Source organism: Chiloscyllium plagiosum, unplaced genomic scaffold, assembly GCF_037043375.1.
Source record: "Chiloscyllium plagiosum isolate Xiang-an unplaced genomic scaffold, Cpla_swu_hap1 HiC_scaffold_21, whole genome shotgun sequence".
NCBI lineage: Eukaryota > Metazoa > Chordata > Chondrichthyes > Orectolobiformes > Hemiscylliidae > Chiloscyllium > Chiloscyllium plagiosum.
The window spans coordinates 34,591,292-34,606,164 of record NW_028270159.1 but is presented as its reverse complement, the minus strand read 5'-3'; the positions used below and the strand labels follow the sequence as shown (position 1 = coordinate 34,606,164).

Genomic DNA, 14,873 nt, shown 5'->3' with positions numbered 1-14,873 from the left:
AATCTTCACCATCGTCTGCCAATAATTTTATCACCGGTCAAAGGAAAACAAAAGTTGATATGTGACGAACATTGACATTCTGTATACCATCTGTTCCAAATGTTGGCTGCGAGTAACTCAGAATGGAAATATCCATTCTTGGTCTTTCATTTGCATCACAAGAAAGCAACACCAATGGAGAGATGGCTCTCAATTCTTAATGTCACAGTTACAACTCACATCGAAAGTAGTATTCATCCAATTCAAAACTTGTATCTGATCATTCTTCTGTTATAATAAAGCTTGCACAGATAAGTTTATTTTACCACAACAGTCTGTTGCTTGTGATTAAAACATCAAATTATTCATAATGCAAAATTCATGAAATATGCCTACGCTATTTGCATTTACAGATGCTCCTAAATGTGCCCTGTATTAAACTATAGTGATGCAGTTGGACATTATTTAATAACTGAATTCACACAGGAGGTTCAAAGAGATACCTACAGAATATATATCAACAAGGCTTCAACATAGGAATGTTCATGTGAGGAGAATGAACAGACCATTTAGCGTCATGTGACCGCTCTGCTATTTGATACGTTTGTTGCTGGTACCCCAACAACCTTTGACTCCCACACTAGTCAAGAGTACTATCTATCTCTGCTTAAAAGAATGTTATGACCCTATCTTCATTGCTCCCTGGAAAAGAGAATTCCACAAACTCACAAGCTGCAGAGAGAAAAAGATTTCTCCTCATCTTGATTTTAAATGGGACATCCCTTACTTCGTTCTAGTCTCTCTTCACCATTCTTTCACTATCCATCTTCTGAAGTCCCCTCAGGACCTTATATGTTTCACTCCTCTCCCATTCTTCTAAACTCCAATGAATATAGTAGCAACCTTTCCCCATTAGATGACCCCTCACTAGATAAACATCTCATTTCAGGAATCAGTTGGGTGAACATTTTCTGAATTGTTTCTCGTGTAATTGTGGTCACTCCTTAAATAGGGAGATAAAAATTATACACAATACTCTAGATGTGGACTCACCAATGCCCTCTACAATAATAATAAAATATTGCCACTTTTATATTCCATTCCTTCATAATATACAACAAATTTCCATCGCTTTCAATTTACTTGCTGTACCTGTAACCTAATTATTTGCGATTCATGTTCCATATACCTGAATTTGGCCCATATCCCTCTAAATCTTTCCTAACCACATACCTGTCAAATGGCTTTCAAATGTTGTATTAGTACCTGCCTCTACCACTTCCTTTGGCAGCTCATTCCATACATGCATCACCGTCTGTGTGAAAACACTAGGACACATGGTTCCCTCTGTCCCTCACAGTTCTGCAGTCTGCCCATATTTAAACAGTACATTGCTTTTCTACTCTTCCTGATAAAGTGGACAAGTTCTCCTTTTCCTGTGTTATACTCCATCTGTCAAATTTCAATCTACTGACTTAATGTATCCATATCCCTTTACAGTCTCTACCTGCCTTTGTGTCATTAAAGCGTACATGGGGTACCAACGAAACGTTATCCCTCAAATGACAGACAATTAGTTTAGTTGGTGCTTCACTTTGCATTAATCTCTGATAAATAGGATGAGAGGACTTTGTTTATGCACACTTTCTAGAAAATGAACAGGTAGAAAACAGCACTGATACAGTTGAGAGCAGATCATCTTTACGTTGGCAGAATTTGTAGTGTCTGAATATTTAATTAATTTAGGATAGAAACTGACAAGAGTAATGATTAATATAAATGAGATTCAACAAACAACTGTTCCTTGAAATAAAATCTCCACTTAAATCACAAAATGCTATAGCAAAGCAATAATGGCCCAACAAAACAAGAGTTTCTGTGTAATTGGTATCTCATTGATTGTAGGAACATCAATAACTTCCAGAACAAGTAAACACCATTTGACCTAACATGGCCAACTCTTTTCAGTATACATATCTAGCACATTTCAGTTAATCCCCACCAGATATCCATCTCCCCTCCCTTCAGCAAGATATCCAGTGGTCTTTGGAATCCACTGATACTTGTCACTCTCTTGTAGCTCATTCCAATATGCCTAACAAATTTGTATTGAGTAAGTCTGAGAAACATCAAGACATTGAATAGAAATTTCAGATACGTACATGTTGCCACCATTGTTGAGTGCATTCTTGTTCACCGGATGAGAGATGGACTTTGTGTTGTTAAGTGAGGGGGGCTCTTCTTGCGTGGGTGTCAAGGCTCCCACCATGCGCTGAAAGAACGATGTTCGAGTCTGTGTGAAATATAATACAGTGCAAGCCTGGAATGAAAGGGACTTGTGGATGCAAACCAAAAAAAAGTACAAGCAAAATCAAAAGGCAAAAATCTGAGGAGACTGATTCATTGCTGGATCCCACTGCAAGCTAATTCCAATTGCATGGAAATATCATGACTACACAATGAGATATTGTAAGTCCCGTGCAGTGATGACCTGCCGTCTATGCTTTATGTCCTTCAATCTCACATGCAGAAAGAAGGCAATTTGCTAAAAAGAATTGCATCACATAATTATATGTAATTACATAGAAGAAAACAGATTATTTAATCGATTTAAAAATACAAGGTATTTTTAAGGAAATGTGTTCTCCAACTTATTTTCCCATGCTCAATCACAGGGGTTTCTTATCAAAGGTTTGAAGGAAGAATAGAATTAAAAGAAAGTTTTTGGCATTTTAGACAAATATCGTCACTGAGTCCAAACAGGAGTAACACAGGCCTGATGATAGAAACTGTGTGGCACTGTACTCAGGATGTGGTCCCTGTTCCGTTGTGGGGATTATTGACAGTCAGGAGAGATGGCAGTCTGGGAGAGAACAGCTCAACAGACATGGAAACATGCAGAGGTTTGGCACAGGCTGGAGGAATGGCCGAATGAAGATGGAGAGACAAGGACCTCTGAGAGTACAAGATGACATGCAAAGAAACAAAGAGAACTTAATACTGACTTGAAAGCGGCAGACATAAAAGGTGTCAGGGTCTTATAAACATGCTTACAATGAAACAATGGATTACTTTTGCAAAGCAATGACAGTAGTTCTACTGGGAAAATGAACAATTACAAATCCACTTGACATGGCAGTTTTATTATTTATGATACTATTAAACAAAGAACCAGCAGCTTATACACATGGCTACTTTGGACTTTGTGTTTAGCAGTCTCCTTGGCACATTCACTCATTAAATACACATCAACTTCAGCAGGGAGATAACCCACACGACACAAACCTGCAATGATACAATAGAGTTCAGCCTTTGTACAGATGGGATGCCAACAAATAAAATGGACTCTCAGATTTTTCTAAGCTAAACTAATTATTGAAGTTTTATTTTATATCTGTATTACATAAGGAAATGTTAAATGATCTTACAGCTTAATGTAGGGATTGAAATAAATTAATGCATTTCACAGTCCCTTTTGTAAGGATCAAATCTTTATTGATCTCTCAGAAAGGAGATTCGTTTCCCCCAGTACTCAAGTAATTGTAATGAGCATTTTGCTTTCTTGTCATCGGATGTGCTAACTGAGGTTATTCAGCTTTGGTGACATGTTCAGGCTTCCATAGTCAAGCAGATCCCTTTTGCCCAGAGAAAAAAGTGTATAACGTAATCAATTTTAGGAAGTAGGATCTGACATGACCTCTCTTCACCTCTGCCCAATTACAGAGTCCTTGGAGCTAGACTTCCATTAGCCCCCTTGGCAGTGGGATGGGAACTGGCAGAAGGAGCCAAAGAGGAGTGGAGACAAGAACAGAATAGAAAACTGAAGAATACAATCTGGCAGGGTACACACACTGGATGGAGATTGTGGACGAAACCTTCCACTTTCAGCTTGTGAATGAGAATCGAGGGCTTCAGAAAACACAAACTGCAAGCCTGAACACTGTCCAAGTGCTTCCGTGACCTGAAAAAAACTCAACCTTATGTCTCAAACACTACCAATCTCCAGGCTCCTTACCTTTCAAGTATTCCCCTAAATCACAATTCTTTTTAATTGATCAACATTCACCTCAATAATAAGGCAACTGTTTTTCTTGTTAGGATTCAAGAGTAAAGTCAAATAAAACCATCTTCAGTAAGCAAAGCTATGCGGCTCCAATGATACACTTCATTCCAAATCTATGTATCATGATTTTTCCCACCATTGTCACTTTTTCAGAAACAGGCTGATTTAAACTTTGTCACCTGAGTGGGAAGGGTTACCTAGTGTTACAGGCAGATGGAGGACAGGAAAAATTTCTGGCTGTAGGAGCTGCTCCTTTTTTTGAGGTATTTTAGGTGCTGAAGGTGATTTCCTTGAATTCCAGGAGCAGCAATTACTGTTGTATATGCTGTTGCATTGTTTTGGAACTTTGGAAAAAAAAAGTCAAAACAACAGCAGTTTTAAAAGGGAGAAGAGCAGACAAAGGAAGCACATGGTGAGGACAGTGTAGGAGAGAGAGAGAGAGAGAGAGAGAACCTGCACAGTTATTGCCTTTGCTGTTTTTGAATTCATGTGTCGCTGGACATCAGAGTGCATCTAGGAAAATTAACAAACAGTGAATTTCACAACTAATCTTGGAGGAACCAGTTTGGGCGAAGTTCACAATACAGAATCAGATAAGTTCCTTCCTATTGGAAAGATGTTGTGAAACTTTAAAGGGTTCAGAAAAGATTTACAAGGATGTTGCCAGGGTTGGAGGATTTGAGCTATAGGGAGAGGCTGAACAGGCTGGGGCTGTTTTCCCTGGAGTGTCAGAGGCTGAGGGGTGACCTTATAGAGGTTTACAAAATTATGAGGGGCATGGATAGGATAAATAGACAAAGTCTTTTCCCTCGGATCGGGGAGTCCAGATCTAGAGGGCATAGGTTTAGAGTGAGAGGGGAAAGATATAAAAGAGACTTACGGGGCAACTTTTTCATGCAGAGTGTGGTACGTGTATGGAATGAGCTGCCAGAGGATGTGGTGGAGGCTGGTACAATTGCAACATTTAAGAGGCATTTGGATGGGTATATGAATAGGAAGGGTTTGGAGGGATATGGGCCGGGTGCTGGCAGGTGGGACTAGATTGGGTTGGGATATCTGGTCGGCATGGATGGGTTGGACCGAAGGGTCTGTTTCCATGCTGTACATCTCTATGATTCTATGACAACTTGTTGTACAACCTGTCTGAATTTTAATGTGTTTATTTCACTGGGAAGAAAATCAGGAGGCTTTTACAAAGGCTGAGCAATTGATGCTGCCAGATTACTGTTTGAATGGTAAAGATGAAAATTACTCCCAATACGTTCCTTCCTCTGTGGCAGTCTAGGAGGAGAGTAACTCACACGTACACCGGTATGCATCTATTTCACTTGCACACACACACACATTTACAGATTTCTTCTCAGAAAGACTTTGAAGCAGCATTGTTGCATTACTGTAGAAATCCATGCAAAGTTAATATAAAATAGTCTAGTTAAAGGAAGCAGCATGGTGACTAACCAAATTTATATGTAATTAGTGAAGTTCATTGCTGGTGGAACTGGGATGAAATAATTATTGTTAATTTTTCAGACATGTGAACTCATTAAACAGTTACTGGGATAATAATTTAACAAGTGTAGAAAACTCTATATATCATCAGAGGTAGAAGTTAAATAGTCGTGCCTCTTGGAAGATGGAAAGTTGCTTTTTATGTTTAAGCAACATAAAATATATTTAGGGGGCTATCTCTTTTGGAACTTTAGAATCAAGAGGGGAATAACCATGTGTTGGTTCATGGCTCAGTCTTGCTAATTACCTGTGACAAGCTGCCTGGCTGCTGTTGTTGGATTCTTTTACTTTTGTTCTGCTTGTAGTAATCAAAAATCATCAGCGCTGCATAGACCTTCCCCACTGTCAACTCTGTGGCTGCAGAAAGAAATGACAAATGTGATAGCAATCCCCACTCTTGCAACCAATCATGAATGAATAAGGAGCTAGCTTCATGGGTTATCCTCTTTCAGAATTATTTCATTATCCTATATTGAACCAATGTATTGACCAGAAATGTTGGGCAATATGCACATATAAATTTAAAATGTCAGCCAGCAAACAGTAGTACTAACTGTAAAATATCCTACAAAAGGATGATGAAGATTCCACATCTTTAACATTCTAGTTAACGAAAGCACTTCTGTGAAAATCGATTTATCAGTCATCTTCCCCTGAAATTTCAAATATCCCTTCTAGACTCAAAAATCAAACCAATGTTTACCAATTTTGGTTTTAATTGTATAGAGCTGTGGATAGGTAATCTGTGTATCTCGGTTCTTGTCACTACAGTAACAATGATAGTCAAGCAGACAGACAATGGTGCAAATTAACAATAAACTGTGAGCCTATATTTACAATGAAGAGTCACCCATGCAACTTTTGTGCCTACTTCTTTTTCAGTGCCCTCCCACTAGATTAGATTACTTACAGTGTGGAAACAGGCCCTTTGGCCCAACAAGTCCACACCAACCTGCTGAAGCGCAACCCACCCAGACCCATTACCCTACATTTACCCCTTCACCTAACACTACAGGCAATTTAGTATGGCCACTTCACCTATCCTGCACATTTTTGGATTGTGGGAGGAAACCGGAGCACCCGGAGGAAACCCACGCAGACACGGGGAAAATGTGCAAACTCCACACAGATAGTTGCCTGAGGCGGGAATCGAACCCGGGTCTCTGTCGCTGTGAGGCAGCAGTGCTAACCACTGTGCCACCGTGCCGCCCTCTACATGCATTATGAAGGGCAGTTCTTGTCTGGTGCATGGTTGGCCTTTAAATATGGTACTGGCCATGAATTCCAAGAGATCCTGGTAGTGGCTAGTACTTCCATCAGTGGTGAGTGCATAATAGCACATGTGAGATGCCATCAAGGCTTGTGCTCATATAATGAGGGGAACTGCAAAGAACTGCATGAGAACACACTAAAGCTCAGGAAGAGAAACTCTCCACAGAGTCCCCAAAATTAACGCAAAGCTGATTTTTGGTAAAATAGAATCATAGAATCTCTACAATGTGGAAGAAGCCATTCAGCCCATCTAGTATATACTGAGTGTCCAAAGAACATCTAACACTGACCCGCCTCCCCACACACCTCTGCACCCCCACCACCACCTTATCCCTATAACCCTGCATTTCCCATGGCCAATCCACTCAACCTGCACATCTTTGCACTGGGAGGAAATAAGAGACAGTCGCCTGAGGCTGGCATTGAACATGAGTCCCTAGTGCTGTGAGGCAGCAGTGCTAACCATTTGCTCTCACTTTGAGGGGGCTCTTGTAGTACAGTGGTAGTGTCCCTACCTCTAAATCAAAAGGTCCTGGTCCAAGTCCCACCTGTTTCAGAGGTGTGTAACAACATTAGAGTGACATGATGGTTCAGTGGTTAGCACTGCTGCCTCATAGCACCAGGGACCTGCGTTCGATTCCCACCTCAGGTGACTGTCTGTGTGGAGTTTGCATATTCTCCCTTTGTCTGCGTGGGTTTTCTCCAGGTGCTCCGATTTCCTCCCACAATCCAAAAACATGCAGGTCAGGTGAATTGGTCATGCTAAATTACCCATAGTGTTAGGTGCATTAGACAGGGGTAAATATAGGGTAGGGGAATTGGTCTGGGAGGGTTCTTCAGAGGGTCTTGTGACTAGATGGCTTGTTTCCATACTGTAGGTAATCTAATCTAATCTCTGAAGAGATTGATTAAAAAAGCAGGTTAATTTAAAAAAGCGTAAGGAACAATTCAAGGGTCCCCTTGTGGCATAGTGGTAGTGTTCCTACCCCTCAACTGCAAGGCCTGAGTTCAAGTCCCATCTGCCTGAAAAGGTTGATTAGTAAATAACTAAGAGGATATTCAAGAGGTTCTTGGAGGAGTTGTGCCCCTACCTCTGAGCCAGGCAAGTAGGTTTAAGTCCCACTTGTTCCAAAGTGTCATGATTGTCATTATAATTTCTATCTGCCTGCCCTTCTATCATGGTTACACCCCTGCCGAGGTGTCCTTGGAGAGGGTGCACTCCATGTCCGTTGCGTATTGCGCCTTTTGCACCCTGTAACCCCATGTAACCATGGGTTACGGTAGTACACGGACTTCCAGCCCAACTGTTCATTCAGCTGTGCTCCGGGATCTGTTGATCTCCGGGACACATTGATTATGGGTGGTTGCATTCTCTTTTTAGTCATTTGTAAATTGTTTTGATCCTCTTTTGGTTGCACTTCAGTCCTAATCTTTGGACATCTGGTGCAGAGGGGTATGAGTAAGCTGGAGGACCTCCTCATGTATCTGGCCCTGGGCCAGGCCAAGTTGGCAATTAACAGATTCAGGCAGCAGGCAGTGGAAGGGATTCATAACTGCTGGCTGTCTGTCCCTCTTCCATAGCTAGGTTGTGCCTGGGTATCCTGAGAGAGTGAGCATGCGGTTTCCACCAATGCTGTGGATGCATTTAGTGAGAGATGGGCACCGCAGGGGATAGAGTGCTTTATCTCTCCTTCCAACTTCATTTTGATTTCTGTCCCTCACCTTTGATGGTCTGCATTGTTCTTAACAGGCTTTCCGTGTAAGCAAATCAACTGGAAAACATGGATGATTTATTGGTGATTGTTTATGGATGAAACAAATAGTACATATGATCTAATGATGGGAAAAATGTTCAATAAGAGCATATCTGAATGTAACAAAAAAGAAACAGATAAGAAGCTATTCAAACTAAAATCCAAAAGAATGGCAGATGCTGTATATCAGAAAGTAAAACAGAAATTACTGGAAAAGCTCAGGAGGTCAGGCAGCATTTGTGGAGCGAAATCAGAGTTAACGTTCTGGATTGACAGCCTTCCTCAGAAAAGCTATTCAAATGGTTTTGTGGCACAATGGTAGTGTCCCTACCTCTGAGCCAGAGGGCCTGGGTCATGTCCCACCTGCTCCAGATCTATAAAAAGTTCCTAAAAACGGCAATTAAAAACTATCTAAGAAGCTATTCAACTGATGCTATTTATGTACGGCTAAGCCAGGAGGCCCAGGTTCAAGTCCCACCTGCTCCTGTGGTGTGTCATAACATCCCCGAACAGGTTGGTGAGAATATATCTGCATAGCATTAGGATTCTTAGTCTAAGATAGTTTAGTCAAGCACTGGGTGGTGCTTTTACCAACTGACTGTTGTATTTTCCTGTGTTATCAGTAAGTAACATGGGTTAAGCAGCTTGGATTTAGTTTACTTGAAAATCTCACACAGGCTTATTTAACCATGCAGACTACAATTCTCGATCACACATATTTCTGCATGCATGCTTCTTCTAACTTGCACAAATGCTGACCCCTCCACACTTCACGTCAGCTCTGATGAAGACTCAAAACATTAGCTTAATCTCTGTCCATGGATGCTGCCTGACCTGCTGTGATTTCCAGCATTTTTGCTTTCAGTACAGATTCCAGCATCTGCACTAATTTGCTCCTTCTAACTTGCTTCTGCTGGATTACATATTGCAATTGGCCATGTAGTGCCATTCTGATCCTGTCTCAGTAGCCATATCCAGCTCTTCAATCAATAACAAATCAGGCTTATTAACTGCAAGTACCAAATCATTAAAATAATTCACTGCAGAATGAACAACATTACACCATTTCATTTAATTTCTCAATTACCAACTTTCTCGATTGCACTTTTTTTAAGGAGTCTCAAATGTTTCTAACCTGTTTCTAAAGTTCAAAATGTGGACTGCTGTAACATAAATACATTTACAAATGCTTGCTTTACAAAACACTACAACATAAGGCAAGGCTCTTCGCTTAAGTTTTCCATAATAAACTAACCAACCAATGCTTGAATTTAAGCAGTTGTCAGGTACCTTGGCTTATTTGTTTGGATTCAGTCATTTTATCCATTGAAATCAAGACAATATTGCCTCACTAAACACAACTGATGCCATTTCATATTTTTCAGGCAAAACCCAACTTTTCTAACTGAGGAAGAGTACTCACGTCGATGTGGAGGCACTAGTATATCCAAAACCTTTTGAGATAGATTTGGCCAAACAGCAGTTAATTCCTTCCGAAGCTCAGCATCACATTGTTGTTGGTATGAACCTCCTATGGGAGAAGACAAGCACAGTCAGACTCTGCCCCTGCTCCAGTGTACATAAAAATTATTGTTCTGTACCCATTGTGATCTACTTCTAGACAGACAGCAGCTGTATTTCTGTTCACCATGTGTGCAAGGCTAAATGGAAAGACCTAAGCCCTTGAGATTAACACTGTGAAGCAATATGTTGTCCATTCACTAGGCATCCATCTTGACAATGCATTACAAAAACAATCCTTCAGACTTGTTGTTCAATAGGAGATAAATTATGACTCTACATACTTAACTTAGAAGTAAGGGCAGGTAAGATGTGCAGATAGCCTCTGGAATCAAAGGGACTGCTTCACAATATAAGAATGCCCATGATAAGAGCAAATGCAGAGAAGGGAAAAAACAGGAAAATGTTGAAAGAGTGATGGAAGATAGTGAAACAGCATATGTGCCTCATTAGTAACTTTATTCCCTGCAAATGGTCAGCAGGGTCAGATTCACTCTCTTCACAGACAGTGTGAAAACACCTCAATGAATAGATGTAAGATATCCAACCACATTCCAACTGGTTCCTTAGGCTATTTTACAGGACAGTTGGGTTTAATAGTATTTACAATATACCAAAAGCATTATTTGAGATGTCTTACAGAATTTTCATTACACATCTTGATATAAGTTTTAGCTTAAAGAAGAACTCATGTTGCTGAAAATGAGTAAAATAAGGAAGGCTGGGTTCTAACAGGAAAGGTTTGCAAATAAATGGAACTATTCAAACAAAGTGTATATATATCCTTCTCTCTGAAGCAGTTAAAAAAACAGCTACACATTTACGTGAACAGGGAAGAACCAAAAACTATCTGTTGGACTTTTGTTAATCCAATTCTCGGTTATCATTTGTTCATTTACAACTAAAGGAACTGACATAGCTCAACATGTTTCCATATAACCCTGATCAGAGATGTTATTATAAATTTCCACATTCAGTAGAACTGAGGTATCCTCAATCAGAGGTAGGGACACCGCCACTGCACCACAAGGGACCCATTACTCATAATGTTCAATTTTGAACATTATTTTCTCCAAACATGAACCAGAATGCACTATCTGAAAATGTGGTTAGGCAGATTCTATCAAAACTTTCAAGAGAGATTCAGATATATACTCAATAAAGAAAAAAAATTGCAGAGTGAAGAAGAAAGGATGTGGGACCATTTGATTATTTCTTTGAAAGAGATAGCACACATATGATAGACAGCATGGCCTCTTCTATTCCCTATATTCTGTGGCTCCCAACTTCTTTCATCTCCTGATGATGCTGATGACATTTGCCAAGATATACCTCAACACTGGATGTGGATGTTTTCCAAGATATATCACAACATTCTTTACAGCCTTTAGATTTCAGCACAAATATGCATTTCAGACAGGTTGCTTCCACTGACTGTTGGAAAATAGATAATTCTTGCACCCTCCCCAGCTGGCAAAGAAATTGGTCTCTTTGAATGTGTACAAACACTCCACAGCTTCATTTCAAAATATTGAATATTTTGTTCAGATATATAGTCCCAACTCAATCATAAAGGAATCAGATATCTCCAGTGGATAGCCATTTCTCACCTTCAAGCAGGTTGACACTTCTACTTATTATGGAACTATAGTCATTTTCTAAGAAAGCCGAAAATCAGCCCTGTGATGGAAGTCTGGAACTCACTGCCTGAGAGGGTGGTTTAGTCAGACATTCTTTTAATATATAAGCATACTTTGATATTCACTTGTGTTGCCATTGTTTCCAGAGCTATTGGCCAAAAGTGAAAAATGGGATTAGTGTAGTCAGATCTTTGTTGACTACATGGCTGTGATGGGCCAAATGGTCTCCTTCGATGCTGTAAACATCTATGAGTCAATCCCAATGTCTCCAATATACTTTCTGTCTCATTCAGCTGTCTGCACAGAAGCTATTTCACCTTCCGTTTCAAACTCTAAGTTTGTTGATTTGCATTGCTTAGTGTTTGGCCACCTTAATTTCATTTTCTTCAGTTATATTCTATACCAAAATCTCATTTCCATGGTGAGAATTTTTTTTTAAGATAGCATATTCTGTAAAAAAATAATGAAGAGACAATTTCGTTGTGCTTTGGCTTTTGTTGGAAATTGTGTTTTCTCCCTGGAAGAAATTCAGATGATACTGTATTTCTAATTAAGTACTATATTGTGGCATTATAAGAGATATTGAATAGTTTATCAGAAGAAAACTAAATTAGTTGATCTCAATGTTTTAACACACACTATATTACTAGAGATGTGTAGTTCAATTTATTGAATAACCAAATGCAAAATTGTTTTTCTTTCTCAAAGACTAAATTATTATATGTTGTCTTCAGGTAGCTTCCCCCTTTACAGAATTCCTTGTGGTCTGTTCAATGGAGCCTTTAAAAAGTGACGCAACACCTTGGCTGCAGTGCTCAAGACTTGCACACTACAACTAGCCTTCCCCCTAGCCAATCTGTTCCAGTATAGCTACAACACAGGCATGTATGCACCAACATGAAAAATTGGCCAGGTAGGACCTGGCAATAGAGAGGGCCAATCCAAACCCACCAATTATCATACGATCAATCTCCATCCTCAGCAAAGCCATGGAACATATCATCAACAGTGCACTTACTCAGCAATAGTTTGCTCACTGGTCTCGACCTCATTACAACTTTGATTCAAACATGGAATGAACATATCAATTTCAGAGATGAGGTGAAAGTGACTGCCCTTGACATCAAGACAATATTTGACAGAGTGTATCATCAACAATGAGGTCAATTGAAATCTACATTGGCTAGAGTTATACAAAAAGGAAATCGTGTGGCTGATAGAAACCAAATATCTCAGCTGCAGGGTATCACAGAGGGTGCTTCTTTGGGTAATGGCTGCATGCAAATACCTTCAGCTGTTTCATGAATGACCTGTGTATGTTGTTGATGATTGCACAATGTTCAGCCCTCATTGTATCCTATGAGATACTAAAGCAGTGTATTCCCAAGTGCAGCAAGGCCTGGATGATACTCAGGAGAAAGTGAGGACTGCAGATGCTAGAGACCAGAGTTGAAAAATGTGGTGCTGGAAAAACACAGCAAGCCAGGCAGCATCCGAGGAGCAGGAGAATTGACGTTTCGGGCATAAGCCCTTCTTCAGGAATCGGTCAGTCGGTTCCGTAGGCAGGTGCTGAGGAAGGAGATGTGACTGTGGTAATGAGTCTGTTTCAGGACATGGCTGAAGAGCTTTAGGGCAGAGGAGATGACCTGGGGGGTGCAGTGAGAGAGGGACTCACTGAGATCCTTGTAGAGGGTGGAGGAGAGCTTCTTCAAGGTAGGCATCCTTGCAAGAGGATTTGCAGTAGGTTAAGATCAACTAGGAGAAAGTGAGGACTACAGATGCTGGAGACCAGAGTTGAAAAATGTGGTGCTGGAAAAACACAGCAGGCCAGGCAGCATCCGAGGAGCAGAAGAATCGACGTTTCGGGCATAAGCCCTTCTTCAGGGATATTCAGACTTGGAGTGATAATTAGCAAGTATAATTCTAAGTGCCAGACAATGACTATCTGCAAGAAAAGACAACTTAACAATCACTTTTTGACATTCAATAGTATTATTGTCACTGCTCTTGCGGCTACATTATTTACCTTGTTGGTTCAGTTACATTTCGGGTCATTGAACATCCTACCATTAACATCTGGGGAAACTTAATGAGCAAAAATGTAACTGATGCAACAGCATAATTACTGTGGCTGAAAGGGCAGGTCAGATGCTGGGAATTTTTTAGCGAGCAATTCACCACCTGACTTACCAAAGTTGTCCACCATTTATAATGTACAAGTCAGGAGTGTATGGAATATTTTCCAATTGCCTGGATGAGTGCAGCTCCAACAACACTCAAGAAGATGAACACAATCCAGAACAAAGAAGCCCATTAGTGTAGCATCACATCTATTACAGAATATCCACACTCTCTCTGGCACAATTACTGCAGCACTGGAGCAACTTATCAGGACTCCTTAGTGAGCATATTGCAAACCAGTGCCCTCCATCACCGAGAGAATCAAATGCAATAGCTGTTTAGGAATACTGTTGGCTACAACTTTTCCAAGTCATACATCATTGTAACTTGTGGTGGGGAATAAATGCTGTCCTTGCCAGCAATGCTAACATCCCTTAAACAAGTTACAAAAAACTCTGTTGCCAAAGATCGTAAATGTAGTGCTATGTCCAGCATTTCTCATTGAAGAACAAGAAGAAAAGACCACTTTGGGTGAGTTATCCCCATTTGAGCAGTAGCACTGAAGGCTACCTGTTAAAATTATAGTCTTAATTTTTCCACGTAAATTGTTATAAGTGAGCTTCTTAGATTTTCTTATGCCAGCTTATTTAAATGTCCAAAAAAAGTTTATATAGTGATCACATTTTGGTTATATGATCTCACCATTTTAGCCTCAATATTTAAATGCAGGGTACTCAAGACTGACTGCTACAAATCTATATGTATTAAAACATGTATTTCAATAAAGGTTTCGAGAATGTAACAGGTTCCAGGCTTTTTCTGAAGCAATCTGCTGTGGATTACATCATCTTTGAGAAGAAGTATAGTGTCACTGTAATTCTCCTCCAGTCCTAAAATGTTGAATAAGTGACTGATTTATAAATTGCATAACCAAGGAAAACAAACATCTCTCAGCATTTCACATTCCTGAGCATTTCCAGGAAGTGGGATTGGAATAGGTGACGTTAGTGTACA

General features: G+C 40.1%; 1 protein-coding gene across 7 annotated transcripts in view; it reads right to left on the bottom strand.

The window, feature by feature from the left end:
• Positions 1–14,873, bottom strand: part of cacna1ba (calcium voltage-gated channel subunit alpha1 Ba) — a 598,950-nt gene that overhangs the window by 16,242 nt on the left and 567,835 nt on the right. For 6 of the 7 annotated variants that reach the window (XM_087998499.1, XM_087998494.1, XM_087998493.1 and 3 more), the window contains 3 exons: positions 10,001–10,108; positions 5,799–5,908; positions 2,142–2,272 (listed from right to left, as the gene is read on the bottom strand). In XM_087998499.1, coding sequence (XP_087854625.1) covers positions 2,142–2,272; positions 5,799–5,908; positions 10,001–10,108 — 349 coding nt within the window. The remainder of the gene's footprint in view (positions 1–2,141; positions 2,273–5,798; positions 5,909–10,000; positions 10,109–14,873) is intronic. The other variant, XM_087998495.1, reaches the window with a different exon arrangement.